Genomic DNA, 27748 nt, shown 5'->3' with positions numbered 1-27748 from the left:
TGTTTTGTATCTGCCATTGGTAATTGTGATCTGCTGGTATTCAGCAAAAAGAGTTCAAGTGTGCCATTTTTTTTTTTTATTCATTTGCTGCAGACAAAGATGAGTGCTCTAAGGAGAATGGCGGCTGCCAGCATGAGTGTGTCAACACCTTTGGAAGCTACAGCTGTCAGTGCAGGAGCGGCTTTGTGCTGCACGAGAACAAACACGACTGCAAAGAAGGTATTTCACCACAGATTGCTGTCTCCTGTATTTTGTGGCTCGGAGAGCATACACATCGTCCTTGTATTAAAAACATCATCACATGAATTCTCACTTTTTTCCCCCCCTTTTTTTCTTTACAGCTGGTTGCGACCACACTGTGAATAGTGTTAGCGGTGTTATTACCAGCCCTAACTGGCCAGATAAATACCCCAGCAAGAAAGCGTGCACCTGGGCACTCACCACCACTCCAGGCCACCGCATCAAAATAGTACGAGCCGCTTCCTCCTGCTCTCAGCCTGATTCCATCGCTCATTGTTTGTGTGTGTAATCGAGCTGCTTAATATAACCAAGGACATCTGTGTTTACTGTGCTCCTGTTAGAATCTGTTCTGGTATTTCTACTGATGATGTGTGGCTCCCCCTTCTGACATTTTCTACATCTTTGTTTTTTCTTGTGCCGCGTATACTGAGCAAACGCTTCAAAAATGTTTCTTATATTAAAAATTGCAATTAATGTATAATTTTCCTAAAAACACAAGAAACAAAATCAAGTCAAAGTTGATACCAGTTATTTTTTGGCAGAGAACATGACATTACCACTGTGTGGATGTAAGCTAATACGACAAGCTGTTATGTCGACGAGGCTGAAGAAAACGTTTTTGAAGAAATATGTAAAAGACAATAAGTTCACAGTTTTGAAGTCTTTGAAATTATAGAAAACGTATCATTATTGCGCTGGCATTAGCCTACTAGCAATATTAAATAATACAAGATTGATGTTAGATTAGCCAACACTAGCTGTTGTGCAAAACGCATCCTATCTGCTAGCTTTAGCCACTTGCTCCTTTTAGCTAACTCGAAGGTCAAAAAGGACGAGATGAAATAAACTCATCATTAATTAAATGTACCAAGAATTAAATAAGCATTTATTTTACTGTTTAAACACTGTATGTAATGGAAATTTAATTATTAAATATGTCATTAAATCATTAAAATGCAAACTTATAATAGCCAATGCAGATAATTAATTAAACGTGTATTTAATTATTTAATGGTTCCTATTCCTGCAGCCATGAAATAATGTTAATTATCAAACTCGCTCGTTAGAGTTGAGGGGCAGCGCTAACACTCATCTGTTGAACTCGAGATTAGCTTCATTCTTTGAAAATCATGGCAGTGCTTTTCATGAAGGATTTTCATGAGCTTTCCTGTGATCTCATTGGAGAGATTTTCCAATTAGCAGACAACGTAGAAGCAGAAAATTGTCATCCAGGGCTTTGTGATTTATGTGATAAAAGCTTTCCCGTTTATTTCTGTTGTAAAAATGTTTAGAAAAACTTTAACATCATGGAAGTTCCAGCTACTATCCAGATTATAATTGTTGAAAATTGTAAAGTCTGAAAGGTTAAAAAAAATTGGGGGAAAAAATGTCAGCAGCGGGGAGAGATCTTGACATTGTCAATGCTATATTATATTTACATAATCATTGTAAGTTCTACTCCCCATCCATGTGATCTAATCTCACTTGTTGTGTTTTGTAACAGGCCTTTAATGAGATCGACATGGAGGCTCACCTGGAATGTGCGTACGACCACATAGAGATCTACGACGGGCGAGATGCAAAAGCCTCGTCTTTAGGTCGCTTCTGTGGCTCCAAGAAACCCCCTCCCATCATATCAAGTGGCAACAAGCTGTTCATCCGTTTCTTCTCTGATAACTCGGTGCAGAAAAAAGGCTTTGAGGCGTCTCATACTGCAGGTAAATGTAAAGCTGAGGAATCCTTAGTTGTGTGTGTACATAAACAGATCTTCTCTCTTTTTGTTTGATTTAACTGTTAACTTCCTTCCACTTGTCTGTCCAGAATGTGGAGGTCGTCTAAAGGCTGAAGTTAAAACCAAAGACCTGTTTTCCCACGCCCAGTTTGGAGACAATAACTATCCCGGAGCCTCCGACTGTCAGTGGGTGATTTCGGCAGAGAAGGGATATGGTGTAGAGCTCATCTTCCAGACTTTTGAGATTGAGGAGGAGGCGGACTGCGGCTACGACTACATGGAGCTCTTTGATGGAGCGGACACCAAGTCTCCTCGACTCGGACGCTACTGCGGCTCAGGGGTAAAAACGGCTCACTGTCACCAAGTATTCAATAAAGAGTTTGACTAATCGGTATAATACATACATAATTTTGCAAGGTACTAACAGAGTAGCTTGCAAAATTATTCCCACCGCTTGAACTTTTGTCAATTTACAATTACAAACTTGAATCATTCTGTGATGGACCAACAAAAAGTAGCGCATATCTGTGAAGCCAAAGAAAAATAATGCAGAGTTTTTGTAATCTTTCACAATTAAAAATCTGAAAAGTGTGTAGTACATTTTGTATTCAGCCACTTTTTTGCAATTAAGGCAGCGAGTCGTTTGGAAAATGTCTCATTTCACAATTTACATCTGGTAATGGTATATTTATTACCAGTCTTTTTGTTTTTATAAAACAGACAAAGCTCAGCCAATATCATAGCGAATTACATTTTTTAAATACTTGCCATAGACTCTCTTGGGCTGGGCTTTAACTAGGCCATTCTAACACCTCAGCTATACTGACATTAAATTACATAAAGGTGAATTTGGTTTACTAATTAGGATACTTCTGCACCTGATTTTATTTTATGGTATCAAATTAAAGGGGGCCAAATACAAATCCATGACACACATTTCAGATTTTCTTTTGTAGAAAGGTCATAAAAACTTTGTATACTTTTCCTTCTACTTTATTATTATGCGCTACTTTACATTATTCTTTCACACTGAATCACAAAAACATGCATCAATGTTGCAATGGGACAAGACAGGAAAAAGTTCAGCGGGTTTAAATGCTTTTGCAAGACACTGTCTGTCGCCACAAGCGGCAACTCTTCTGGTGTTGACAGACCATGTGGTCTCTGGTGCAGGATTATAAATGCAAAACAATAAGCTAAAGCAGACATCGCAGCTGGAGACTGGAGCAATGAAACCAGTAGGGAAAAGAAACACAAATTTCCTCGTCCCAAAGAACAGCTTGATTTAATTTACATGCTTTTATAATAAAAGCTGGCCTCTTACTCACGCCTGTTCCTATGAATCATCCTCTGAGGGGGGGCATCGCTCCATCAGTACACCGGGGAACAGCTTCTCAATCAAGTTTCCTTTTATAAAACAGGTAGAAATGAAATGACACCATTCCGTCAGGAGTACGGCGAAAACTCATTATGATTACAGGAGGCATTCTTTTAGCCAAAGGCCTTTCTCAGTAATTTAACAAAGTTTCTGGGTCCTCAATCAAATTTCTCTTTTCTTTTGTCTCTCCAACTCCTTCCCTGGGCGTTATGGACCATTGTAGATACGGAGCGTTATTCATGTTGATTGGCAGCTTTAATCGGCAGCCTGGTGTTCGTACATCTGTCTGCAGAAGCTTCAGCTTCTCTGGTGTTGCAGCGCTCAACAGACCTAATTATTTTTCAAAGTGATGTTTGCATTTAATTATAATGTGTGTTTTTTTTTTTTTAGATAAAATTCACACTGAATATTTTTGTGCTCACGTAAAGCAGTTAATTGTCGTTTTGCTCTTCTAGGAACTATTTAGCAGATGTACTCCTGCAAAAAAAAAAACAAAAAAAAAACATATGTGATGTGTGTGTTGCATAGTTTGGCTTACAGTTTTGCAGAGCTGTGCACCGGAATATAATCAATATCTGACTCAGGAGTTATTGCAGTTCTGTGGAAAAAGGTTTATAGTCGTTGAGCTTTTTACATTTTTGTCACCTTACAATCAGAAACTTCAGTCTACTTTATTGGGATTTATGCTCTGGATCAACACAAAATAGAAGGGCATTGTGAAGTGGAAGAAAAAGGATATGAGGTTTTGAAAAGTAAAAGTAAAATATCTGAACAGTGTGGCGTCCATATGTATTCAGTCAGTGCTTTGTAGATCTGCCTTTTGCTGTGATTTCAGCTGTAACTGTTTTGTGGTATATCTCTACCGTCTCTACCATGGAGAGACTGAGACTTTGGCCCATTCTTCTTTGCTAAATAACTGATCCAGATCATCTGGGAACATCAACTGGATTTAGATCTGACCTCTGACAGGGCCGTTCTCACACATGAACATGCTTTCATCTAAACCATTCCACTGTCACTCCAGCTGCATGTTCAGAAAGTCTTCACTTCAGTCTCAAGTCTTTTGGTGCTTCTTCACTATATTGTGCTCTATCTATGTTGCCATCAACACTGATCAGCTTGGTTGGATTAAACAGACCGTTTGAGATCTTCAGAGACAAAATCATCCACAGATGGAGTTGATTTATTAAATTTTAAGTATCTATTAGGTGATTTGTAAAGGAAATCCGTAGGCATCCATCAACACTTTGAAAACCCAAGTATTTCAATTCACAGTTATGCACTTATTTGTGTTGGTCCGTCACTTAGCATAAAATTTGTGGTTGCAGTCTGGGAACCTATGTTCAGACAGAATATCCAAGCGTCCGTTTGACCTCGGCTCCAGCGTGACAGAAGTTTTGAGTTTTAATTGGAGCAAACTAGCAGAAAGCCACATGTGACTTTGTTGTTTCCTCCTTCCTGGCAGCCCCCGGAGGAGATCTACTCGGCCGGCGACTCCATTGTCATCAAGTTCCACTCTGACGACACAATCAACAAGAAAGGTTTTCATGTCCGCTACACCAGCACCAAGTTCCAGGACACACTGCACTCACGCAAGTGACCAGCGGGGGCCGGAAGGGGCCGTGCAGGGCAAAGGGGCAAAAGGAAGGGCCCCCGGGGGAGGCGCCAGCCTGTCGCTCGGAAACCTTCGGCCACCAAGACGAATCAGACTCGACAGAACAGCCGCAAGACCACCAACCGCACCTCAGCACCCAGGGGCTCTAGCTCCCCCCACAGACTGTGAGGAGTAAAGCCATTCTGCAGTACACCTTGTTTTTACCTTTTTAGGATTAGGGTTGGAGTGAGAGGACGAACAACTACTTTAGGCAGACAGTAGGGGAAAATGTATTGACCCACTCCCCTCCAAAAAAAAAAAGTTTTTTTTTTATTCTTTTTTTTTTTTTTTTAACACGCTTCCTACTCGGAGGCAAAAAGGAAAACAGTGGATTCTCAGGACCTGTAGGAAGGCAGGCATCAGCTGGACAGATCTCTGCTTTTGTCAGGCCAGCCCACAACATGGCGGGGTGGGGAGTGGAGAGGAAGAGGAGGAGGAGTATGGGAACAGCTCCTGCACTCTTCGGTTATTGCTCTCCTCTCCTCTCACTCTCACTCTCATGCCTACGGTGCACGGATTCCTGTCCATAAGAGGATCAAAAGGACTTCACTTGAGATTTTTTGAAACTGTATGTCAGCCAATTGCATGTAATTACAAGGAGTGAAGGAAAGCTGTACAGTGGCAACACCAGCATTTGTACTTGGCATTGTCCTGGCAGCCAGTGACAACATTCTTGTTCTTACCATTAACAAGGAAATTAGGGAAGCAGTTACCTTATTAAAGGACTAATAAATGAAATGTGGTCCATTTCTTCTGGTTGGTACTTACTTCCCTGACGACTGGCTATTTCTGTACCTCCATGTATAAAGTAATGTGTTTGATTTCTTTTTTTTTTTTTCCTAAGGGAACATGTGCTTTTTTCAGTTCGAACCAGTTAGCACTTTACAGTGAATTGTTCCAAAATCATGAGCTTCTAAAACTTTGTGAAATGCAATGCCAGTTCACTTATTTTTAAATGCATTTTATCTCCTCTTCTTTTTTTTTTTTTTTTTTAATTGCTCCATCTAGTTCCTCAGGCATACTTGAACATTGTGTGTGCCCTGTAACATGGGGTGAAATAAAGGTATGACTTTATGTTTCAGTATAACTGTTGTTTTGCAGTTCTGATGTAAAGTACATTCTCTCTCTCTCTTGAGAGCAACTTGCCTTTTCTTTGGTACAATGAAACATTTCTCGATGACCAAATGAGCCGGGGTATTTATTGTTACACATATAATGTAAAGGTGTAAAGGATCCTATAAAAGCCTTCTAATGTATAGCCACTTGTGTTTTGTTTAATCTATGTTGTTGCTCACTAACTTTCTCTGTCGTTCGGCTCCATGTTTAAAGAACGCTCTGCTGCTCTGCTGTTTTCTGTCTGACCTGCTTTTTTTCCCACAGGAATAGTTTGGACCAATTTAGACAAAGATTGAACCAACTTGCTGTGAAAAGTATTCGGTCAGATGTGTGCGAGAAGGTAGCAAAAGTTAAATGAGAAATTAACCCTCAACAAACATGGCTGACGTATTAATATCTCTTGTATCATTTAGTATTTGCCCTTTTTAGACAGAGGGTGTCACTTCACGGAAATTAGAAAAGTACTGTCACACTATCATGTATCTGCCTTGGATTTTAATGAAGATCAAAACCACCATTTATGATCCAAAATATTTCATCTGCCTGTTGCGATTTTAAGTTTTTACGTAGGTAAAACAACTTCAACAAAATTTCCCTAAATTCGATGCAAGTCATAGTAACGACCTGGAAATTCAGTCGCATGCTATTCTATGCAGAAGCTCAGTCTTCACCGATGAAGATCGACTTCACACTCAAATGCTTAGAGTGGGTCTGAAAGACAGGGTGAACTTTTATTTTAAGATTTCAACAATTATTTGATCACATGAGTGCAGAAGTAATCATTTCAATTATATGCGAAAACTGATTTGCACAAATTAATGAAATTTACACCTCACTTGGAAGCTACTGTTAGTGTTGATATAAATTTCATATGAAGGACCAAATAATGAAGTTATTTAATCTCATGCTACTTTGTTCCGAGCCTCGGTGAGCCACTGGTTCAGATTCAATTACCTCTGAATACTTATTTGACTTTTTGGTGGCACTCAGACCTTCGATCTTTTAACTCCATATGGATCCATGAAAGTCCAGAACTATTCTTCCTCGAAGGACATCGTTTTTAAATTTGCCCTCTTCTGACCAGGCTGTACTCTCACAGTTTTTACTGACTGGTCCAAATAATTTGCAACAACACTTTAAACCTTCTTGTTCTTCAGGAGTGGAGTATTGCGCAGCAAGTGTGCAGATGAGTCATTGAGAACATTACGTATTGTTTTGATGTGAATAACTGCACCTGCTATTTTCAAGTCTTTTGTTGCTCCATAGCTTCTGGACAACTCTTGTTATCTTCACTCTGTCAGAAATTTTGAGGACACCTTGGTGCGGTTGGTTTATGGTAAAATCATTTTCTTTCCACTTTGAGTGTAGCTCCAATGGGGCTTACGGTAACATTCAGAAGTTTAGAAATACAGCTGTGACAAATTTCCATTAGTGTGTTCAGCAACTTTAATGCTTTTTATCTGTCTTTTTGCTTTTATCAATCTCACCACCGTGACACAGTTAATATTAAGCGTGCTGATTTTCATTTGCACATACCAGCTGGAGTGCTGTCTAAACACACTTGAGCTGCTTTCTGTGCCTTTTTGAGCTAACCCAAAAGCTCTTCTTCCCTGCGACATTTTAACTTTTTACCTCCATCTTCATTTGTTGACTAATTTGCACGTATTGTTTGGTATGTGAGGATTACTTGGGTTATTGTGGACATCTGGTGTGAATTTTACCTCAATGGGCCCATTAGACATATTTCAACAAAGATAAACTGTTTCTCAGGTGTAAAACCATCTTATTACAGGTCTTTCTGTGACACAATACCAGCTACACGTAGTGCAGAAAATGATCTCTTCTTAAATTATGTAGCCAAAAAAAAAAAAGAAATTTCAGAGTTGTACAAATACCTCCACTGACGTTCAGATAACCCAGGTCTCTTTTTCTGCTGCTACACATTTCATTTTATGACAATACACCAAGGCCTTTCTGACTATCAATCATGAACTACATGACAGAGTGACACCAAAACATCATTCTCCTTTTACTTTTCAGCATAAGCATAAACCGCTCTCCTGTTTACGGAGTCTGAGTCGTTTCGTATGGGTGATTAATAGCCTAGCGATGTGACGCTGGAGCTCCTACTGTAAGTATGTAAGTAAGCAATCAGCGACGCCTCCATCCTCCTCTGTTATACAACTAAGCAGAAGGACGCAGCACTGACCTTTCACTAATGAGAAGACAAATGGCTTTCTGCACCTGCTTTATTTGACATTCACAAGTGTAACACACACACAAAAAGAAAACCCAGAAACGTACCACTCTTGCCATGACTGAGTGGGTTCCTCTCCCTCGCCATTATTGTGTTATATGGTTTGACAAATGGTCCTCACCTTCACTGCAGGGCAGCGCGTTGCTGCAGCTGATTGGTGTACGAGTGGTGCTCTTTGCTGCGAGGACAGGAGACTGTTACACCAAGTGCTTTTAAAATGTGATGGAGTGTACACCTGAGGATGGGAAGAGAGGATTCTTTCCATTTGTTTTTTTTTGTTTTGTTACAAAAACCTTAAAGCAGTTAAAGATCTGATGACATAAAAATAACGCAACAGTATTCACAAGCACGGGTGTGCTAGCAGCTTCCAAAAGCTTAGTTCAGAACAACATTTACATCACACAATACGTTTAACCAAACAGTATAAACTCTGTTAATACATCTGTTCGTCCAGCTGCAGATGGACGTAGTAAAAGCTTTCCGAGAGAAGACGCGGCATCAAACAAAAATCAGGATGTTTCACCATAAAGTCCTGACGCACTACAGTCAGACGCCGTGTTGTTAAACCCGTCGGAAACTCTTTACGACTCGACGACGTGAAGCAAGAACATTTTCCAGGAATTACTGAAAGCTGAAGATAAAACGGAACAAAACATCGTGTCTTGAAAGAATAATCCAACCTCTTAAAACTTCCCCGCACTTTGTTACAAACACAAACCACTCCAGTGTGCTTTATTAGGATTTTATATAGTAGATTAATACAAAGCAGTAGATGATTCTGAAGCTGGATATGTAGTTTTTCAATATTTTTATAAATGCAAACCCGAATAGTGTGGCCTACAAAGGGGAGGGGTCAGCCTAATTTTGCGTAATGCCTCTAAGCAGAATACAGAGCAGCCAAATTACTAAGAGTTCACCGGTGTGTAATTTTCAGATTATTTTTGTTTTACTTCTCCATCTAACCGGAACGAGACATAACCAGGTTTAGATTTGCAAAGCATGTGCAGTTTTTCTTCCGCGGCACAATTATGTGCGACTTTGTGTCGGTCAGTCATATAAAATCCCACTAAGTTACACTGAAGTATGTGGTTGTAAAAGTGAAAAAAAAAAAAAAAAAAAGCAAAGTACCTTAACCTAGTCATCATGTCAACTCACAGGCAGAACAGAACTGAGTCACGTAGTTACAAGAAGATACTCAGCGGGTGAAGGATTGTTCCCCCGTTATGTCAAACTCACCGACTATTACCAGTAAAATAAATCTGTTCTTGGATAACAAATAGCTTTCGATTACTGAGACAGTGTTGACATCTTTGTGCTTTAAAGATCACTTATCTGATCTGATATTTCTCCTGAAGGTAAAGGAAAATACATTGCTCTTGTCTGACATCAGTGTGAGCCGAGGACAGCGGCGTGTTCACGTGCTGAGGGACCGCCAGGCCGATGCCCCCAGCTGCTGGCTCGTCCAGCACAGAGCCCCCACCAAGGCCGCCGCTGCCGTCACGGCCAGGCTGGCCTTCAGCACAGCGCTGGGGTGTCTGCTGAAGCGGGCCGGGGCCATGCAGGCCAGCAAGGCAGAAGTCACAGACAAGGTGAACAAAATGGAGACGGCCGTGTTGATGGCCACAATCTGACCGAACTTGGCGAAAGGCACAATGACGCAGAAGAAAAGAGGGACGGTGGAGATTGCCGTGGTGACGGCGCTGGACACTATGGCAACGCCCACATGGTTCACTGCCTCCAAAGTTCGCCTCTGCCTCTCGGCTGAAGGCTCCTGTAAGCAAAGCACACAGAATAAAGGGTTGATTTAAAAGCATGTTCTTTCAGCGCTTTCAGAGTCTCTTTTGTTCATGAGACATAAAGGTGTGTGTGTTTTTTTTCTTTCTTTTAAATCTTTTTACATTAAAAAGCTCAAAGAAATTACTATAAAACTTTCAGTGTCTTTCATACCCCTTGAACCTTTTTACATTGGGTTATTTTAACAACCAGAAACTTCAATGTACTGAACTGGGTGAGAGACCAAACAGAAAGCAGAACATAGTTGTGACAGAATGACAGTGGAATGATGACAGTTATTTTTCATATTTTTCAATCATATTTTTTTTTTACTAAATTGTGAGCACCTGTGTGTAATTTAATCTCAGTACAAATCCAGCTGTTGTGTGAAGGCCTCAGACTTTTAAGAGAGAAAATTGATTTTCAAGTTTAAAGCAGGTTTAGACCATTAAAAATTATGCAAGATTTTGAATATCTTATGGAAAATTGTAACCCATTATCTGACAATGGAAAGAGTTTGTCATGATTTAAACCAACAGAAAAGGCAAAGAGCGCATTAATCAATGAAGCAGCCTATGACAACTCTGGAGAAGCTGCAGAAATCAACAGCTCAGGTGGGAGAATCTGACAGCAAGAAAACTATTGGTTATCCATCCAAATCTGGCCATTATGGAGTGGCGAAAAGAAAGCCGTGTTGAAAGAACGCCTTGAGAAATCATTTTTTCCAGCTGTGCCCCCAACAAGCCATGTTGGGGGCACAGCCAACATGGGGAACAAAATGCTGATGCAAATTAAAACAGTATCTGAGGTAGAAAGCTAACACTAAGCACAATATGCCAGCACTATGCTGTGTTGATGTTTTTATTTAAGTTGATGGGAAGATGTATGGAGCTAAATCCAGGACAATACTGTAAAACTCAGTAAAACCCTGGAGACCGGTGCGGAGGCTCAGCTTTACTTTAGAACCTCACATATCGTTCACAAGAATGTGATCAAATCTGACAGGGTTCAGATTTGATCACATTCACCATGTCACTGGTTAGAGCTGCGACTATGACAGAAATCTGCTTTCCCTTACAGAGCTGTGTCCAGGCAGTAGGGAAGCCGTCTCGCCAGCCAGCAGGTAACCCTCCACCAGGTGCAGACAGTAATCCACTGAAGATCCGACAAGTATCGACAGAGAAATCGCTTCCACTGCTCCCATCTCCCAACCCAGCCAATACATGACAGCCACAACCAGACAGATCACTCCTGAGGGTGGGTGGGTGGGGGGGGGGACAAAACAACAATGAACAACCCGGACCTCGATACATCCACGCAAAAGGCTTCCGAGCACGTACGCGAGCTGCTTCGTCTCTTACCTATAATTGTTATGAGCACCGGCAGCAGCAGCAGGGGATGCGCTGTAAACACAGACACGGCGGCCACACAGATCGCTAGAGAGAGCAGGAGACTCCAGAGGGCACTCTCCACACCTAAACACATTAGATCTCATTACATTTAAAAAAAAAAAAAAAAAACACACACACACTTCACTAATCAGTTAGCAGAGATAAAACACTGAGCCGAATCAAACACCTACCTATGATTTCCATGAAGATCTGCTTCCAGTGCTCGCATGTCTGGAAACCACGTTGGAGAGCCGAAGTCTGTGGGAGACTGGCAAGCTGCTCCTGGATGAAGTTCTCCCACTGGAGGAAGTCTGAGTAGGTCTGAAAGGATGATTTCCCCTTGTATGTGGTCTTTGGAGAGAAGAGGGCAGGTATGTCCGGTCAGACAGCTTTTTTTTTATTTATTTTTTTATTACAGATGCAGAGGGAAAGCTTCGAGATTTAAAGGACTTACAGATTCAAAGGCCATGGACAACCAGCGGACCTTGCCGCCGTGCATCCCCACTGCGCCGTGGGAGAGCTGGCCCGGGAGGAGATTGGGTTCGGGGAGGGAGTGGCACTCAGGATGGAGCAGAGGAAGAACAGAGGAGAGCTTGTTGCCTGCCGGGAGCAAAAGAAACACCATCATCATCCTCCTCCTCGTCGTCTTTTACCCTTCACACAGATTAATAACCTTGAGAACATTTCCACATTTTGTCACTTCAGTGTAATTTGTGTTACTTTTGAGAAAACCAACACTGCCCTTCACCCTGAACGCACCAGAAAGCATGCAGGGGGGTGGCAGCATGATGCTATGGGGATGCATTTCTTTAGCAGGTACATGGAGGCTAAGTCGGCGTTAATGGGACGATGGATGCAGCTGAATACAGAGTAAAGCTGAAGAAAACCTGCTAGAGGCTACAGCTAATTAGACATCCTGCAGTGTTAAGGTTTTTAAATAATAAAAGTGCTGATTTACAAAGCACTGTGTATTTCTTTGGCCAACGTTTTATTTTGTCACACATTTTATCTTTCCGTGTTATTTTAAAGTGATTTTGACACAAAGGCACTCAGAAAGTGTATACATTCAATATGTAATTGGCTGCCGTGAGGCACGCAACGATTTGCTTTACTTCACATTTAGCCAGTAAATATCTTTGGGATAAAAACAAAGTGGATCAGTGTTAACACTGTGCGAGTTTTACCCGAAGGCAAACACTGAGCTCCTCCCGGCTTCACCAGTTTTCTGTTTGCACCAACCGCTTTGCAGATTTTGCAGAGATGGCCCATCTCCTTGAAAATATCAAAGTCTGGATCCAGGATAACGCTGCCCTTTAGAAAACGAGAAAATGAAATAATGTAAGAGAAACACTGATGCTGCGAGGTTTTTTTTTTTTTTTCTAAATGTCTTGCAATATGGACTCGCAATTACAATTTAGACAACTGTCATTTACACACTGCGGACAACGTGGAGATCAGCGTCAATGCAGTGACCCCTCACCATGTCTCCAATCACATGGTTTTCCCTGTTCTCGCTTCGATTGACTCCCAGGATGCCGAACACGACGAAAACCATGGCCCCGGTGTCGACCAGAGGACGCACAGCTGGGCGACCACAAGCGCCGCCGCTGCACGGGTTGAAGCCAGACGTCTTGGATGCTTTCGTCTTGGCAGCGGATGAGGAGTCTTTGAAAATAGAACAAGAGGAAAATCTTTCAACTGTGTTGAAAGATCAGTGTAAAAATAGCTGCTCAACCAGAGTGCTGTGGGAAACATTAAAAAAAGAAAAATCCTCCAGTGGGTTTACAGAGTGCCACTTCAAGAAGCTTGTCATATCACAACATTTTCTTTTCTCGAGTCACAACACTCACGATGTGGGAGCAGATGACAAAGACATGACAAGGTAGAGAGTTGCATGCAGTGTTTTCCTAATGAACTGAATAATCACTTTTATGTTGATAATAAACTCAGACAAAGATGCTTGCATACCGCTGGGGAGGGGAGTATAAAAAGATCCCTTTAAGGGTCCGTCAGGCCCGGAACTGAAGCCACAGCCAGGTGTTTTGACACACAGCCTGCTGGGATGAGGTCTCTGATGGCACTGAGCAAAATACAGCCTCCTGAAGGCAGAAGGCAGATTTAATTTGACAGATAAGCTGCTAAAGCCCTCCGGAGAGTCCGTACTTGTCATTCCACCTGCTATTCTGCTGCGGAGACGCTGCGACGTAGAAGGAAAACTCCTGGGTCCAGCCGTGGCGGGGATCGCACAAGCCGGACGTGATCATCCAGCTCGGGTACGGGCGATACTCTCGGGAAACGCACACCGTCATTCTGCTGGTGTAGTTTTTCTGGGGATGACTGAAAGCCTGTCCAGACAAACGTAACAGATTGTTTTGGCGGTACGTGCCGCGAACGGGTGGCAGAGGCGGCTTCGTTTGCTCCCAAACCTGGAACGACGACACCTCGTCACGCTCCGTGCTGCACACTTTCCACGGCGACGGGATGCTGGTGTTGAGCGAGAACCTGTAGATTGTCGTGGAGCCTCCTTGGGCCAGCTTCGACATGTACACAGTCAGCAAGGAGTCTGACACCAAGAAGCACACGAAGACATCAAGACCAGCGCTCTCGCATATGGAGGATCATTTCTACCCTTCTTACCTGTGTTGTTGGTGCTTGGGCTTGTTTTCATGGAGACGGTCGAAGCTGTTGTGCTTTGACTTTGCTGATGCGTGGAAAACCTCAACCCTGATGGGGAAGTATGCGTGTACAGCAGATGTGGTTTTTCCATGAACACCCCTAACGTGATAAAAACGTGCCTTTAGGGCAGTACGTCTCAAACTGTTTGTAACAAGTACCACAGCTGGAAATAAGTTTCCATGTACAAACATACTGAAACAGTTTAAAGCCGTTTTAGACTCACAAAGGGGACCTGGAAAATGACACATAAAGGTTCTTAACCACAGGGACTGCAATTGTATGACTGCACTGCCACATCCTAAATACAAGGACGCGATTTAATTATGCACATCCTTTCCCTCAGAGGCCGTGAGGTCAACTTCAGGTTAAAAAATATTTACAGATTTATTTCTCTGAAGTCCAAATTTTAAGTTCTGCAGCAAAATTCAACACGGCTGCCTTGCACATAAAAAAATACGAGACATAGTTTACTTTCTCTTCTGATAGTTAATCCTGTCCCGTACGCAATACTTCATAATCTCTCTGAGTGAGGGTTACTACAGCGTTCACATCAGTAAATGTTTCTTGTATCATAAAACACAACAGGAAGTAGAGATTTTCAAAATTGTTGTTTAAACTAGACAGTTTAATTGTGCTTCGTTAATATTCTAGATTTTAAATGTCAAACCTGGATTTATAATGAATGAAGGTATCAATTATGCACTGCTGGTAGGTAGGATGTTACCTGCTTTAAAACCTTTCCAACAGAGCCTCTTTAGCCGCTGTAGTCTCACCTGAGCAGGTGGGGCAGGAGATGCCCTGACCACTCAGGTTGCTGCGCAGAGCCAGCAGCGTCTGAAGGTTTGTTTCCTGTCGGAACAGGAGGGGGGCGTGGGTGGCCGGCCTCAGGAGGCAGCAGCAGCCCGCAGAGAAGACCAGAACCAGGAGAAAGACACCTGGACGGGAACCAAGACAGGGACAAACAGCGGCAGCTAGAGAGGACGGTCTGACTGAGCAACGTAAAGAAACTCCTCAGGAACAACGACACAGAATGTTTACTGAAAGGTGCTTTTCATTTCACAGCTGTAGTCTCACCGGTTGAAACACAACAGATGCAGATGTGGGCAGATTTAATGGTTGCCATGGTGAAGACGCGTAAAAATGCTCTTAAGGCCATTTAGAGGTTGAACTATTCCAAGGAGAAACGGGGCACTTGTTCATCAACCTGATGCGGTTTCAGTTCTGATCTCTACCACGGAAACATTAACAGCTCGGTAAAAATGTTAAGGGTTGTGAGAAACAAAAATAAAATAAAAAGAGGTGAAATTGTGTTTGGCTGAAGAATTTCCAGGTGGTTTTTGGTATAAAACAAAGGAAAAGTACCTCACAGTAACTGTTAAACAATGGAGGACATGTGATGCTGTTTTTCAGAAAACTGAAAATTGCTCATCAATGGGAATTTCAACAGGATTTTCTGCAAATGTTATGGCAAAATCAACTCAGTAATTGCTCAAAGGCAAACTACAAACTAGAGTTAGATGCAATAGATCCAGGACTCTGTCCTTCTCTGCCTCTTTATATGGTTTATCCAGTCTTGAGAAGACTTATAGAAGAGTCAGTGCTGTCAACAGGGGGAGCTGTACAAAGTACTAACACCAATAGTACTATCACCACTATAATGAAAAAGAAAAAAAACAACAACACATGTATATTAGTGTTTTTTTCCCTGCTAAATAAATGCTTTCAATTTAAAAGTTACGTTTTCTAATATTTTTAGTGTGAGATTAATTTACTGCAATAAAATATTGATTTATTTATCGATTTTTAAGGCTGTTACATCTTTACCGGGGGCACAGACAAATGTGTCTGTGTTTCTATGTGAGTATTTTAATCAAGCGGCTTCGCTCTCATGGCTGCGGCTGAGTGAATTCATGTCATGTCTCACCTAAAACCACTTTTCGGTGCTTCACGGCCGGCTCAGCCACTAAGTGCTTCAGGCACCACTGGAGGTTTGTGCTCACCACACCCATCTGATGCTGTCCTGCGGGGGATAATGGCGCATCCACCGTCAGGGAAATAATGGCTCCGTCGCTGTCTGTGTCACAGGAGCCTGACGAAAAAGGAGAAAGACCTCAGTGACGCCTGAGCAGCTGCGTTTTTACAGCCCGGGAATCGTTGCCTGTCCCGTTTCTCCCCCAACGCGCCATCCCGTCATTGTGAAGGAGATAATAATCTCACCTGGCTCCATGTCCACCGACAGAAGTGCCACATCATCATCCTCGTCTGACAGAGGGCTGTAGCTCGCTGACAAGCCCAAAAGCAGCTTCACGCTTCAGGGAGAGGACAGTTTAGGGTCAGAGGCAGCTGGTGGGAGCGCGTCGAAGCTGCGCGCAGCCACCACCACCACAAAATAACACCTTCCAACAAAGTGAGGAAACAGGAGCTCACCAGTTCATCCAGTCGTGTTCGTGAGGCTCCACATGCCGGGTCCAGATACACAGGGCTGCTGGCATCAGGACAGACACCCAAAGCCAGGCGCAGCTGACAATGAGGGCCATGAACAGGCCAAAGTCATGCACGGCTGGGATCTGAGTGTCAGTTAAGCGCAGCACAGTGTAAAGGACCTTCAAACATTCAATTTGTGCTTATCGAGTGAAAATGGCTGTCTGCTGAGAGCAGCACTTCTATTCATCCTCTGCAGAGGAGTCGTTAAGACTCCGAGCAGACGTTCAGTTAAAACGCTGCGCTTCTCCTCGCCCGATTACCTGAGAGAAGGTGTTGGCGGCGTAGGCGGCCGCGGTCGTGAAGGAGGTGAGGAACGTCGCCCGGCCGGCCGTCTTTATTGTGTAGATCATTCGCTCGCGGGGCCGACGGAGATGGGAGGCCTGTCTGAAGGTGCTGATGAACACAAACACATCGTCCACCCCTGAGAGGCGGAGAGCAGATGCACGTCGGTTATTATCTGTGCACCGGTGCGGTTTGTTTTGTTAATGTAACAAAACCCTTGAATGTTTTCATTACATTGAGTGCAAATCAAAACTGCATGCCTGCAAGCGGACATTGAAATAAAAAGCTTGGCTTAGTATAGAGACTAGAAAATATGGGATATTTTTTTTGTGAAAAAGAGAAAGGGACATGATCAATTTTTCAAAGAGGTAGTTTAATTTGGGTTTAGTTGTTGCACATTTTGGTCTGGTGGAACAAACTCAGACAAGAGCAGCTGTTATGACGACACAAGATCCAATTAGTAGTAATCATTTTTACTGTTGTGGTAAAAAAAAAAAGAAAGTACACTCCATATAATCTGCATATGGTCTGGCCTTTACCAGGTACTGAGATTATCTCACTACAAGCCCAAGTATGCAAAACAACACACAGCTGATTCCAAATTGTTAATATTTAGTAAACACAGATAGCAGCAAAAAAAGTTAAAATTGTGAAATATTATACGCAAAAACATTAGATGTGGCAAAAATATGTACAACCTTTTCCGTCTCAAGAAGGAATTATGACACTTGGTTACATTACAACCGCAAACTTTAACTTTAACTACATTTTATTCAGATTTAACGCAACAGACTAACGCAAAGTCGTCTGTAATTGTACAGTGGAAGGAAAAGGCATGCATGTAATTGCAAACCAAAATTTCTAGTGTGGCATGCATTTCTATTTAGCTCTCCCTAGAAATACACTTGACTGCAATTACAGATGCAAGTCTTTTTGGTGTATCTCTTTACCAGAGTGACATTTTTTTTTTTTATTCATCTTTATAAAACAGCCGCAGCTCAGTCCAATGGATTTCTGTCTGAACTATTCAGTCCCAGTTTGCGCTGTATTCAGCTTCATCCATCTTCCCATCAACCAAACAAGCTTCCAATGTCCTGCTGCGAAAAAGAGCATCCCCACAGCATGCTGCTGCCATCACCACCTGTCACCGCAAGGATGGTGTATTCATGATGGTATTTTTGTCACACATATGCACTATTTTATGTTCACATCAATTTTGTGATTGCAGTGACACAAAATAGGAAAGAATTAAGATCGTAAACAAGGCACTGTACGAGACATCTGATGCATCTCACAGGAACTTGAATCTTCGATGTTTGATATCATTTTTTCTGACAGCTTTATTGATCAAATTATATGGATTTTTTTATAAGGAGCTAAAAAATTATAAAATTTAGCTGAAAAATGTCACTCAAGTATTTTGAGAACAGCTGAAACACAGTATGCTGTCTCAGATAATCTGGTCAGATAATCTTTACATTCATTCAGCTGCTGGACAAAAGTTGGTTCATTATAGTTGATATAAAAGATCATTTGCAGCTTCAGCTCAGTCAACTTCAACAAAGTACACACATCCAGATCTGTGGTAACAATTTGAACATCCTTTTTCCACTCTAAAGAAAAAAAAATCTTTAATCGCTTGCGTGTTTTGGCACATGGCAGCGACTGACACTTCTGGAAAAGAAACCCACCAAGCTGAGCAGAAGCCCAGAGAACAAGTGTAAGCAAGTGCTCAGCTTCTCTAAGTAGCTCTGCTGTGATTTTCTACTGGAGTCACTTTTTATCAGCAAATAATAACCAAAGCCAAATCTCAGCACCGTTTGATGTACTCTAATTAAGTTCTCTACATTTGAGCCAGTTTTACAGCTTGAGGCCCTGATTGACTTCACATTTAAAGTTCCCTGAGTAATCATGTTAACTTATGCTCCGGGTACGTGTTCAAACATTGCTTTAATAAAGTATATAGCTGAGATTTTTTTTTTCTTTTAAGAAGTTAGTAGGCAGACAAAGTTTGACCCATTGGAAAGATTTTGCCTGTTTTGTCTTATTTTTGCTCTTCTGCTAATCGAATTAAAGGCTTATATCTGCTGAACAGAGCTGTTTGTAGAATATTTCCTCCACAATAAAAAAATAAGCAAAACCAAACTTTCAGCAAGATTTTAATAACTCACCAATCCCAATGATAACAAACGCTGCGACTCCGTTGAGAATGCCGAGATACCTCACCCCGAAGACAACGTGGTACAAAAACAGAGCCATCAAGCAGCTCAGCCCAATGGCGGCGAGTCCAAAGAACGTCAGAAAGACTTCAAAGAGAGCAGAAATCGAGCCGGTTAATATTCCAAGCTACCGTACGAGTCCAAAGAAAAATAAAATGGGAAACTGCTCCTGCTGTACCAGAAAACGAGGTGAGGATGTAGACGAGCACAGTGATGCAGACTCCGCTGATGACGGCCAACATCATATCGTTGTAAAAGGTGTGTCTCACCTCATCATCAAACAGCTCCGTCCCCCCATACAGCACCTTCACCTCACTGTAAGAGGAAGTGCAAAGTAAACAATCTGCAGTGGTAATACGTACCGCGAGGCTGTTAGTGCTCCAAACGCCCTTTTGTCTCTGACCTGGTGGACTGCTTGGCCAGCATGCCTGCGTACTGAACCACAAAGTTTTTGAAGCGAGCTCTCTGCTCGTCTGCTCGGTCCTGCAGGGAGTAGAAAGACGGCAGGGGAGCCCCGAAGTGGATCTCACTGCGCAGGAGAGCCGAGGAGAGACGCTCGGGGGACAGACTTTCATCCACGTACCAGTAGAACTGAGGATGGGTGATGGCCAGACTTAAGGAGCCTACAACAAAGCGCCAAGAGATGAAAGCAGGAGGCAGGTTAGCTCGTCTTTGATGATACAAAACATTTCCTGCACCTTGAACTTGAAAAGTCAGTTTTCCACCACATATAGTATTTTGCATGCGAGGAAAGACAGAGTTTTGTTTGTAGAGAAGGTTTAACACCCACTTATAATTTTCAATTCTTCAGAAGTTCTACACTTTTTGTGTTGTTTCATGACATAAATCTCTACTAGAGGACACAAAAGTCTGTGGTTTCAACATGAAATCACGTGGAAAAAGCTCAGTGGGCATCAGTGCTTTTGCAAGGTGATGAAGTGGAACCTTGACACTGACTCACCTTGAATATCAGCCAGATCTGGGCCTATGCCATCGTAGTATATCTTCCCCGCTCTCTCACTGGGGTAGAGGTAAGACAGAAGAGAGCTGGGTGGGGAGCAGTAGGACGGCCCCAGAGGCAGATCCCTTAAAATCTCCATGGGTTTCCAGCAGAACTGATGAAACTGCGGATGCTGCATGAGGAGACGTTCCACATGGTGGATGGTCTCCAGGCGCTCCGGAGTGAAGATGTTGCGCTCTCCTTTCCCCTGAGCCACAAACACCAGCTCAATCCTCCACAGAGCCTGGCTCTGCATGTAGTAATTAGGAGCAAATCTGCGCTTCCTGATGAGCGGAAGGGAGGAGTTCCTGTCCCATAATCCCTGCTCCTCTTCGCCTCCAGGACTCTTGTCCCTCCTCAGCCCCTCCTGACTCGGGTCGGGCTCAGTTCTCGTTTCTCTGGCTTCTTCTGGTGTTAAAGTGCTGCCTGTTTGAAAGGAGGACGTCTCTTTCTCCCCCTCTGTCCAGTTGAAAACTCCCCTCTCCGCCAGCTTCTCCAGGAGAAGCTCCTTGAGGTCCCCAGACTCAGACTCATCGACGTCCCGCCTGCGCCTGTCCCAGGACCCCAGCTGCGTCTTCACAGCGATGGTGAGAGCGTCAAAGCGTTCAGCTGAGAAGTGGCTGTGAACCTCGAAGGCACTGTAGGAGAGGTCTATGTCCAGAGGAGGGCAGTAGAGCAGCATGTAGGCAAACAGGGCGCAGGGCATGAGGAAGGCCACCCCAAGGACCACCCCGCTGGCCCAGGGTTGTGTGTAGACCCACCCCACTCCCCTCCACAGCCCACAGCCCCCTGCAGTCCCCGACAAGCAGCCGTGCCCCGCAGCGTGCGCCACCCCGTCCTCCTCCTCCTCCTCTTCCTCCTCATCGTCACCCCAGCTGGTGCGAAACAGCAGCGCCTCGTCCTCCACATCCATGCTGGCACCTGTGAGCGACACATTACACCGCTTCATTATTACTCGCTCGCAGCTCTTGCTCTCTCTCTCTTCTGGAGAGAGAACTGCGAGCGTGAAATAGATGTTCGAACTACGAACAGTTGACACAAGTATTAGGCAAAATGAAGGACAGGGGGAACCCTCCAAATCTGTCCTGAGCAAGCGAGGGTGTGAAGGAATTAAGTTTGTCCTAGAGTTGCTGTGAGCCAAGGTCCTCCACTGCTGGGCTCATATGGAGAAAATTAAAGGAAGGGGGTGAGGTGGGAAGGGGTTCAAGGGCTTAGAAAAAAAAAAAAAAGAAAGAAAGAAAAAAGGTTGGCAGCTTTCTGCTTTGAGATGCTGCTCACAAGAGCTTGGGGGTGAGACGGGGTAAAAGCTGTGATTTTCTTCCTCTCCCTGTCAGCCCTTATCACCTGGAGAGAGTCCACTGGTGGCTGTCAAGGTGCAGCTGTGTGTGTGTGTGTGTGTGTGTGTGTGTGTGTGTGTGTAGAAAATTTAATAATCTCACCTGTCTAATTACTGACAGAAAGCGCAAGAGGGGTATTAGAAACTGTTGCTGGCTTATCTCCTGTGATGGACGGGTCTTGCCTAATGGTGTCAATGGGTGCCTCTTATTTAGACTCTCATGCTCGTGATGCGCTGCCGCAGACGGTTTGCATTCCGACGGCAGCGAGCGCTCGCCAACTACGGCAATTTATCTGCGCTCTTTAAGGGCCGCTCTCTAAGGTCAGTCAGGTGAGGCGCTGAATCACGATTAAGTGTGAACAATAGCTGCGCTCCGCCCCGCAGCTGAAGTGAAATCCATCATAAAAAGGAATTGGCTGTTTGTATTGCTCGATCAATACCACAAGCGATAAAGAAAGCAGAGACAAAGGTCTCTTCACAGACAAACCTGGAATTCATAATTAAACGCCAGGCCAAGCTGATTTAGGGACTTTTATTTTGTCCTCTGAAGTTCACTCTAGGACAGTGTTCGGTTATTCAAAGTGTACCGAGGTCTTAAAAACGTTAAGACATCAAAACCACCAACTTATATTGCCCTTTAAAATGAGATGCCAGAGAAAGTGACAGATGGAGAGAGAACAAAAGAGGCTGCAACACTTTTCTCTCACCCAGAAGAAGGACTAATGTGGCAATTTGGAAATACAGCATCATAACCAACCAGTTATGATGTGGAAATGATTTAAACCATGTTTTTGATTAAGTCTAGATAATCAAAGCTTTTAGTATGTAATTGTATTAACAAAAAAGTTTTTTATACATTTCTTAAAATTGTCACTAAGAGATAATCCGTTTGACAATAAAATCAAGCTCTTCCTCGTGCAACTACTGCAATATGCAGCAATACAGCCAAAAACAACCAATCAGAGTCAGGAAGAAGGTCTAAGTGCTGTAAATCGTGCTTTATCTGATGTAAATCTGCACACTCACCACAGGCTCACTGAAAGAAAGAAGCTACAATGTAGCAGAGAGCAAGAGGGAGGGTGGGAGCAGCGCATACACAGGGATGATTGAAAGTGCAAAACCCCTCCTCCTGGCTCTGATTGGTTGTTCCTACAGATGACAGTGGGGCCATGGGGAGATTGATTTTTCCACATTATCTGTCTTATGTTATGCTGCCACAACATAATGACAGTTTTAATAAATATGAAAAAAAACATACTTTGTATAAATGTTACTATGACAGCTTTAACATCAAAATCCAAATAAATTTGACACATAACTTTATTGTAAATACACCAATATTGAGCCTAGGCAACACAAGAGTGCATGAGACACTTTTATGGCCTAAATATATAAAGCCAACCTGCTGCTATAGCACCGCTAACCTTTCATGTTGCTTAAACTTGATCATTTTTTAACTGCACGTGAACATAACGTACATTTTATGACCACAGATATGAGTAAATCCAAGCAGCACTAGATATTATCATCTATTTTTAAGCGTTCCTCTCCATTTTACAATTTCCCCAGACAAGAAAAGAGTAAATGTAATAGAGCGGGAAGTTTATGTTTCTCTTGGATGTCATTTTGAGGGTCACATTTATAAGTTAGATGCATGTGTGAGTTGAGGAAGTGAGTTACTCCCCACTAAAAACTTGCCAAATCCTCCCTGTTAATGGTAAGCAGTTTTTGGTAGAGGCAGCATCATCATGTGGGGGCCGTGGCGTAACAAGATGAGATCCTGCAACCAGTAGCAATCCAAAATCTGCTCTCTCTTGAACTTTGTCCTCCAAGATGTTCAGCCCTCTACCGATTATTACATTTGCTCTTCAGCAGGTATGTGTTGCAAACAATTCTGTATTCAATCCTGTATTTACAAATAAACATGGAAAAAGGCCATTAGCTGCTGATGTGTTTGCAAAAGTCACAGTGTTCACGAAACGTTTTCCCAGGTCTGACACAGGAAGCTGTGTCAAATGATTGCTCAATCAATGCTGCAGGTGTAACATTTAAACTAGAAAATATTTTCCTCAGTTTGTTAAAAGCAAAAATCAATTCAACTTTTCTAGGCGATTCTAGCAGGCTCTGATATTATTCATTTTGCATATCGATTTATTAAGACATGTCACGGTATTTCAGCAGCAGAAAGTATAATTTTTCCCTTCTCTCCTTCAAATAAAAAGAATTGCATCCTGATATACAAATTTTAAAGTCTACGCTTGTGTAAAAGCAGTGATATCTTATGACTACAGGCTACTGCACGAAACCGTTTTGCTCAAGGTTACCATTACTAGGAGACTCATATCAACCCATGCATATTGCACACTGCAGTTAAAGTAGATAATGTATTCATGTTTCCAGTGGAAAAAAAAATTAAATCTTCCACAGTGGGACAAAGTCAGACTGCAGTTCACTGATAATGCGGCGGCTCACGGACATCTGTAATGAGCCCGTCATTAAAAGTTTTTGCTCTTCACTTTCAGAAAGCTTTTAATATCAAATGTCCACATGACTCAGACGGGCTAATGCTGTTTAATGGCAATTTTTTTTCCTTTTATGTAATAGATAATAAAGCCTTTAGAAATGAAAATTGAGAGCTTCACACTGAATCCGATATTCTATAAAGGACACCAATTTTCAGCTATTTTGTTCATCTGAACCACGATAGTTTTTTTTTTAATTAAGACAAAGTGGACTTTTAAAAAGGGGGAGACACGGCGTTAATGTGAAATTCCTGAACTCTTAAGAGAACAAATTTATTTATTATTAAAGTACAACTGCAATTATTGACTTATTCAGCTAATTTTTTTTTCATCTGCTACTTGATTACACTGTTTCTAATTCTGAATTAACAAGGATAAAAGAGCTTGTGCCTCTTCAGCCTTTCCACTTAGTCAATACTTTGTCAAACCACCTTTTTCTGCAATTACAGCTGCGGATCTTTTTGGTTTCTACTTTCGAGGGACTGAAGGTTTTATTTCTTCAATCCGATTGAGGAAAATCTGTGAACATTAATTTTCAGCTCTTTTATTTGGACAAACCTTTGAAAATCAAGTATCAATTCCCCCCTGCCCTCTTCACAATAATGAGCCACTTTGTTCTGCTGGTCCATCACATAAAATCCCAATAAACACCTATTGTCTCTGGTTGGAAAATGGCAAATTATGAAAAATTTCAATAGGTATAATTGCCTTTACAAGTTGCTGCATAATTTTCTGTCCTTGGCTGCGGTGTGAAGGTAGAATTATCGGTCATCTGCAATCAGCAAAAGCCATTGCTGACAAATGTTTTATGTACTGCAATATGCAACGTTACCTCAACAGAGAAGATCAATTATGTGATATTTCCAAGACAAATGTGTGTCCTATAATTCTTTATCGGCTGCCAATGAAACTGACTACAGCTGGTGGATTTTGATAATTAGATTCTCCTAACCCTGTTACGTTTCATTTCTGTCTTCCCTGCCTCGTTTTAATAATGCCACTTCCACTTCTTGTGTCGTCAGGAGAGAAGAGAAGAGAAGGCTCCCGGACTTGCGCAGCGACATAATGAGAGGAGTGGAACAGAAAGTGGAGAGGAGCGAACAGCTTGGCTAATGACCACTAAAGTACACAGTCCTGCACTTATCAGCTGTTCAAAAGCAAAGATATTAATAACAGAGAACAAACTGGATTAGGAGTGTACAGTTACGTTTCCACAACTCCATTTCTTTCCACATCCAATTTGATGTGCTGATTTCCTGGAGCCAATGACGAGTTTCTTAGAGTCGCAGTGTATCGTGAGTGCATGTGCAAAGCTTTGCGATACCCTTCATCCGTCCGGGTGAGTCTACCGACACCTGCCAGTGAAGGGGAGCAGAGCTAATGAGAGTGATGCACGGCCTGAGGGACGCATCCTTTCTCCCTCTCTGATGAGTCTGATGCTTCTTCGCATTCAAGAAAAATCAAGCCTCGTGCACCATAATTATGAGCAATGCACAGCTGTAAAGCACCGCCAGAGCTGCGGAGCCGCGGTATAACTAATGTGTTTACAAGCCGCCGGATTTGTTCAGCATTGCTGTTTTTCTGCAAAGATTAAGAGAACACGGCTGATTTAAACCCTCATGCAGGTGAGGATTAGAGCTAGGCTGCAATTTGACTTCCCGCATTGTGCGTTTGTCGGGATATATATATAAAAAAAAGAGCTGCCTCCCAGATAACGCCTGGATTATTAAAGCTATTTTGTCATTAGCGAATCACCGTTTTGTGTTTTTCCTTAAAATGCGGCACCTGGACCTAAAATAGAACTGATAAGTGCATGAAGCAGAACGAAGAGAATCTGTGTGCATGTTCTGAGAGGAATGAACATCCTCTTGTATAATGTATGGTGTGTTACCGGATGACCTTGCGCGCCCTCGTGTCGGACTCACTTGGGAACTTTTTCTGGAGCTTTAAATATTATATTATTTTATTTTTTTTTTTTCTTTCCAAAGTTTTGTAGCTCGGGTGTTCATGCTGTATCTGTCTTGGTGTGGGAAGAACATGAGCTGCATGTGAGGAGGCTCTTTGTGCAGCGCAGGGATGAAGCCGGCAGTCGAATATCTGATGCTCGGTGAGCGAAAAAGAAAATCATAAATCTTAAATATTTTATCTTTTAGGCGTGTGGACACCGTGAAAATTAGGAACAAATTGTCTCCTTGTTTTCCAGGGCAGCAAAAGCGGTACGACGGGTCTTTAAATCTGCATATTTTATTCTTGTGGGTTTGTTGAAATCAACCTGGCATCAAAGTCACAGATGCATCTCAACAAACGAGAATATCTGAGTTCATCAATTCTGCTCAACGTCATATTGACTCATTTAAAAAAAAAAAAAAAAGAACAAGACATTTCAGGAATTAATTTCTGCTAATTTAGATAATTCTGGCTAACAGCTCGTGAAAACCCAAAATTATGAATATTACATAATAAGAAAGGACTTTTTAAATATGTGCGTCTCCATGGATATTTCCATATTGCACTCAATACTTGGTCACGGCTGCTTTTGAATGAATTACTGTATCAAATCAGTGTGGCGTAGAGGAGATCAGATGTTGCTTTAAGAGCATCCATCAGTTTTTCCTCTGCTGTTGGGCCTGGTGTCTCTCGTCTTCCTTCCGACACCCCGTAGTCGTTTTTTGAAGGAGGTAAGGAAGTTGTGGACTTGTCTCTGGTTCCTGAGAAACTTAACACCAGGAATACGACAGGTGGAGTCCATGTTCTGCATAACTTGAGGCCATTTAAGATTTTGCTTGCGTTCCAAACTCTTGGATTTGCTTTAAAATCCCTTCAAGGCTGTGGTTATCCCCATTGCTCATGCATATTTTCCTAACAGATTTTTTATTTTTAACTTCACATTAATATATTTTGCAGCACTCTGAAAAAGCAGTTTCTTTAGTAATGAAGTCCTGTTGCTCAGTATGCTTGTGGATGGCACCAATGACTGCCTGCAGTACAACTACCAGCTCATTTCTTCTCCAATTATTGTTGTCCACAACACAGCATTTCTGTATTAAAAATGCTTTCTACTTTGTTTTTATAACCTGAATGTTATGTCTGCACTAGCAGTAACCCATAATTATGAAAAATAACAAAATGAAATGCTTGCAGTGTGTACACTGGCAGCTTCACTGTGCATGTTTTTTGGTTCTTTTAAACAAAAAACATGCTTCATCCTTCATCAAAGGACACTGGAAACTGGGAGAAGTAAAAGTGGAACATTGTGCCATGCTGAAAGTGGGGTAATGTGGGGTTTTACAAAAAAGAGCTGATCTCCAGATCTTAAACCAACCAGGTGTGCCATGAGAGGAATGAGGCGGATCGGATTTCTGCTTCTTCCCAGAGATTGGACATCAGTTTTAGCAAAGCAAATAAAACATATTTACTTGTAAACAACTCTAAATCAAAGAAAGCCTGATCAAAAATCCATCAGGAACTCCACCAGAATCTTGTTGGTGACTAAACACTTAGTGAGGCGGCAACAACAAGGTGTAATTGACCAATTGCAGGGTGTGCTGTTTTTATAGACCCGATTAATGACTTGTTGTTACAAACCCGTGTGAGATCAGTTACTGCTAACTATTTAATAATATACAAGTTCCTCTTGACTGGATATTTCAATGATGTGGGACATAAACCCTCCCACCCCCCCCCCCCC

At 42.3% G+C, this 27748-nt stretch overlaps 2 protein-coding genes across 4 annotated transcripts in view; one reads left to right on the top strand and one right to left on the bottom strand.

Moving 5' to 3' along the window:
* Positions 1 to 6262, top strand: part of bmp1a (bone morphogenetic protein 1a) — a 38732-nt gene extending 32470 nt beyond the window's left edge. The window contains exons 16-20 of the mRNA XM_015019891.1: positions 94 to 219; positions 342 to 469; positions 1745 to 1958; positions 2062 to 2312; positions 4816 to 6262. Coding sequence (XP_014875377.1) covers positions 94 to 219; positions 342 to 469; positions 1745 to 1958; positions 2062 to 2312; positions 4816 to 4950 — 854 coding nt within the window. The 3' untranslated portion in view covers positions 4951 to 6262. The remainder of the gene's footprint in view (positions 1 to 93; positions 220 to 341; positions 470 to 1744; positions 1959 to 2061; positions 2313 to 4815) is intronic.
* Positions 6263 to 8351: 2089 nt separating this feature from the next.
* Positions 8352 to 27748, bottom strand: part of disp3 (dispatched RND transporter family member 3) — a 24787-nt gene continuing 5390 nt past the window's right edge. For 2 of the 3 annotated variants that reach the window (XM_015019871.1, XM_015019876.1), the window contains exons 3-22: positions 20164 to 21123; positions 19606 to 19825; positions 19381 to 19517; positions 19155 to 19289; positions 16962 to 17122; positions 16645 to 16784; positions 16435 to 16526; positions 16142 to 16306; positions 14991 to 15152; positions 14179 to 14316; positions 13968 to 14104; positions 13717 to 13886; positions 13510 to 13640; positions 13022 to 13206; positions 12726 to 12852; positions 11996 to 12141; positions 11733 to 11892; positions 11512 to 11625; positions 11229 to 11401; positions 9709 to 10148 (exon numbers count right to left, since the gene is read on the bottom strand). In XM_015019871.1, the coding sequence (XP_014875357.1) occupies positions 9792 to 10148; positions 11229 to 11401; positions 11512 to 11625; positions 11733 to 11892; positions 11996 to 12141; positions 12726 to 12852; positions 13022 to 13206; positions 13510 to 13640; positions 13717 to 13886; positions 13968 to 14104; positions 14179 to 14316; positions 14991 to 15152; positions 16142 to 16306; positions 16435 to 16526; positions 16645 to 16784; positions 16962 to 17122; positions 19155 to 19289; positions 19381 to 19517; positions 19606 to 19825; positions 20164 to 21115 (4002 nt within the window). In that variant the 5' untranslated portion in view covers positions 21116 to 21123 and the 3' untranslated portion in view covers positions 9709 to 9791. Of the gene's footprint in view, positions 10149 to 11228; positions 11402 to 11511; positions 11626 to 11732; positions 11893 to 11995; positions 12142 to 12725; positions 12853 to 13021; positions 13207 to 13509; positions 13641 to 13716; positions 13887 to 13967; positions 14105 to 14178; positions 14317 to 14990; positions 15153 to 16141; positions 16307 to 16434; positions 16527 to 16644; positions 16785 to 16961; positions 17123 to 19154; positions 19290 to 19380; positions 19518 to 19605; positions 19826 to 20163; positions 21124 to 27748 lie in introns of all 3 variants that reach the window. The other variant, XM_015019881.1, reaches the window with a different exon arrangement.

This window comes from Poecilia latipinna, unplaced genomic scaffold (assembly GCF_001443285.1).
Source record: "Poecilia latipinna isolate Pla-1442-1.1 unplaced genomic scaffold, P_latipinna-1.0 Scaffold82, whole genome shotgun sequence".
NCBI lineage: Eukaryota > Metazoa > Chordata > Actinopteri > Cyprinodontiformes > Poeciliidae > Poecilia > Poecilia latipinna.
This window is presented reverse-complemented; position numbering and strand designations above follow the sequence as displayed.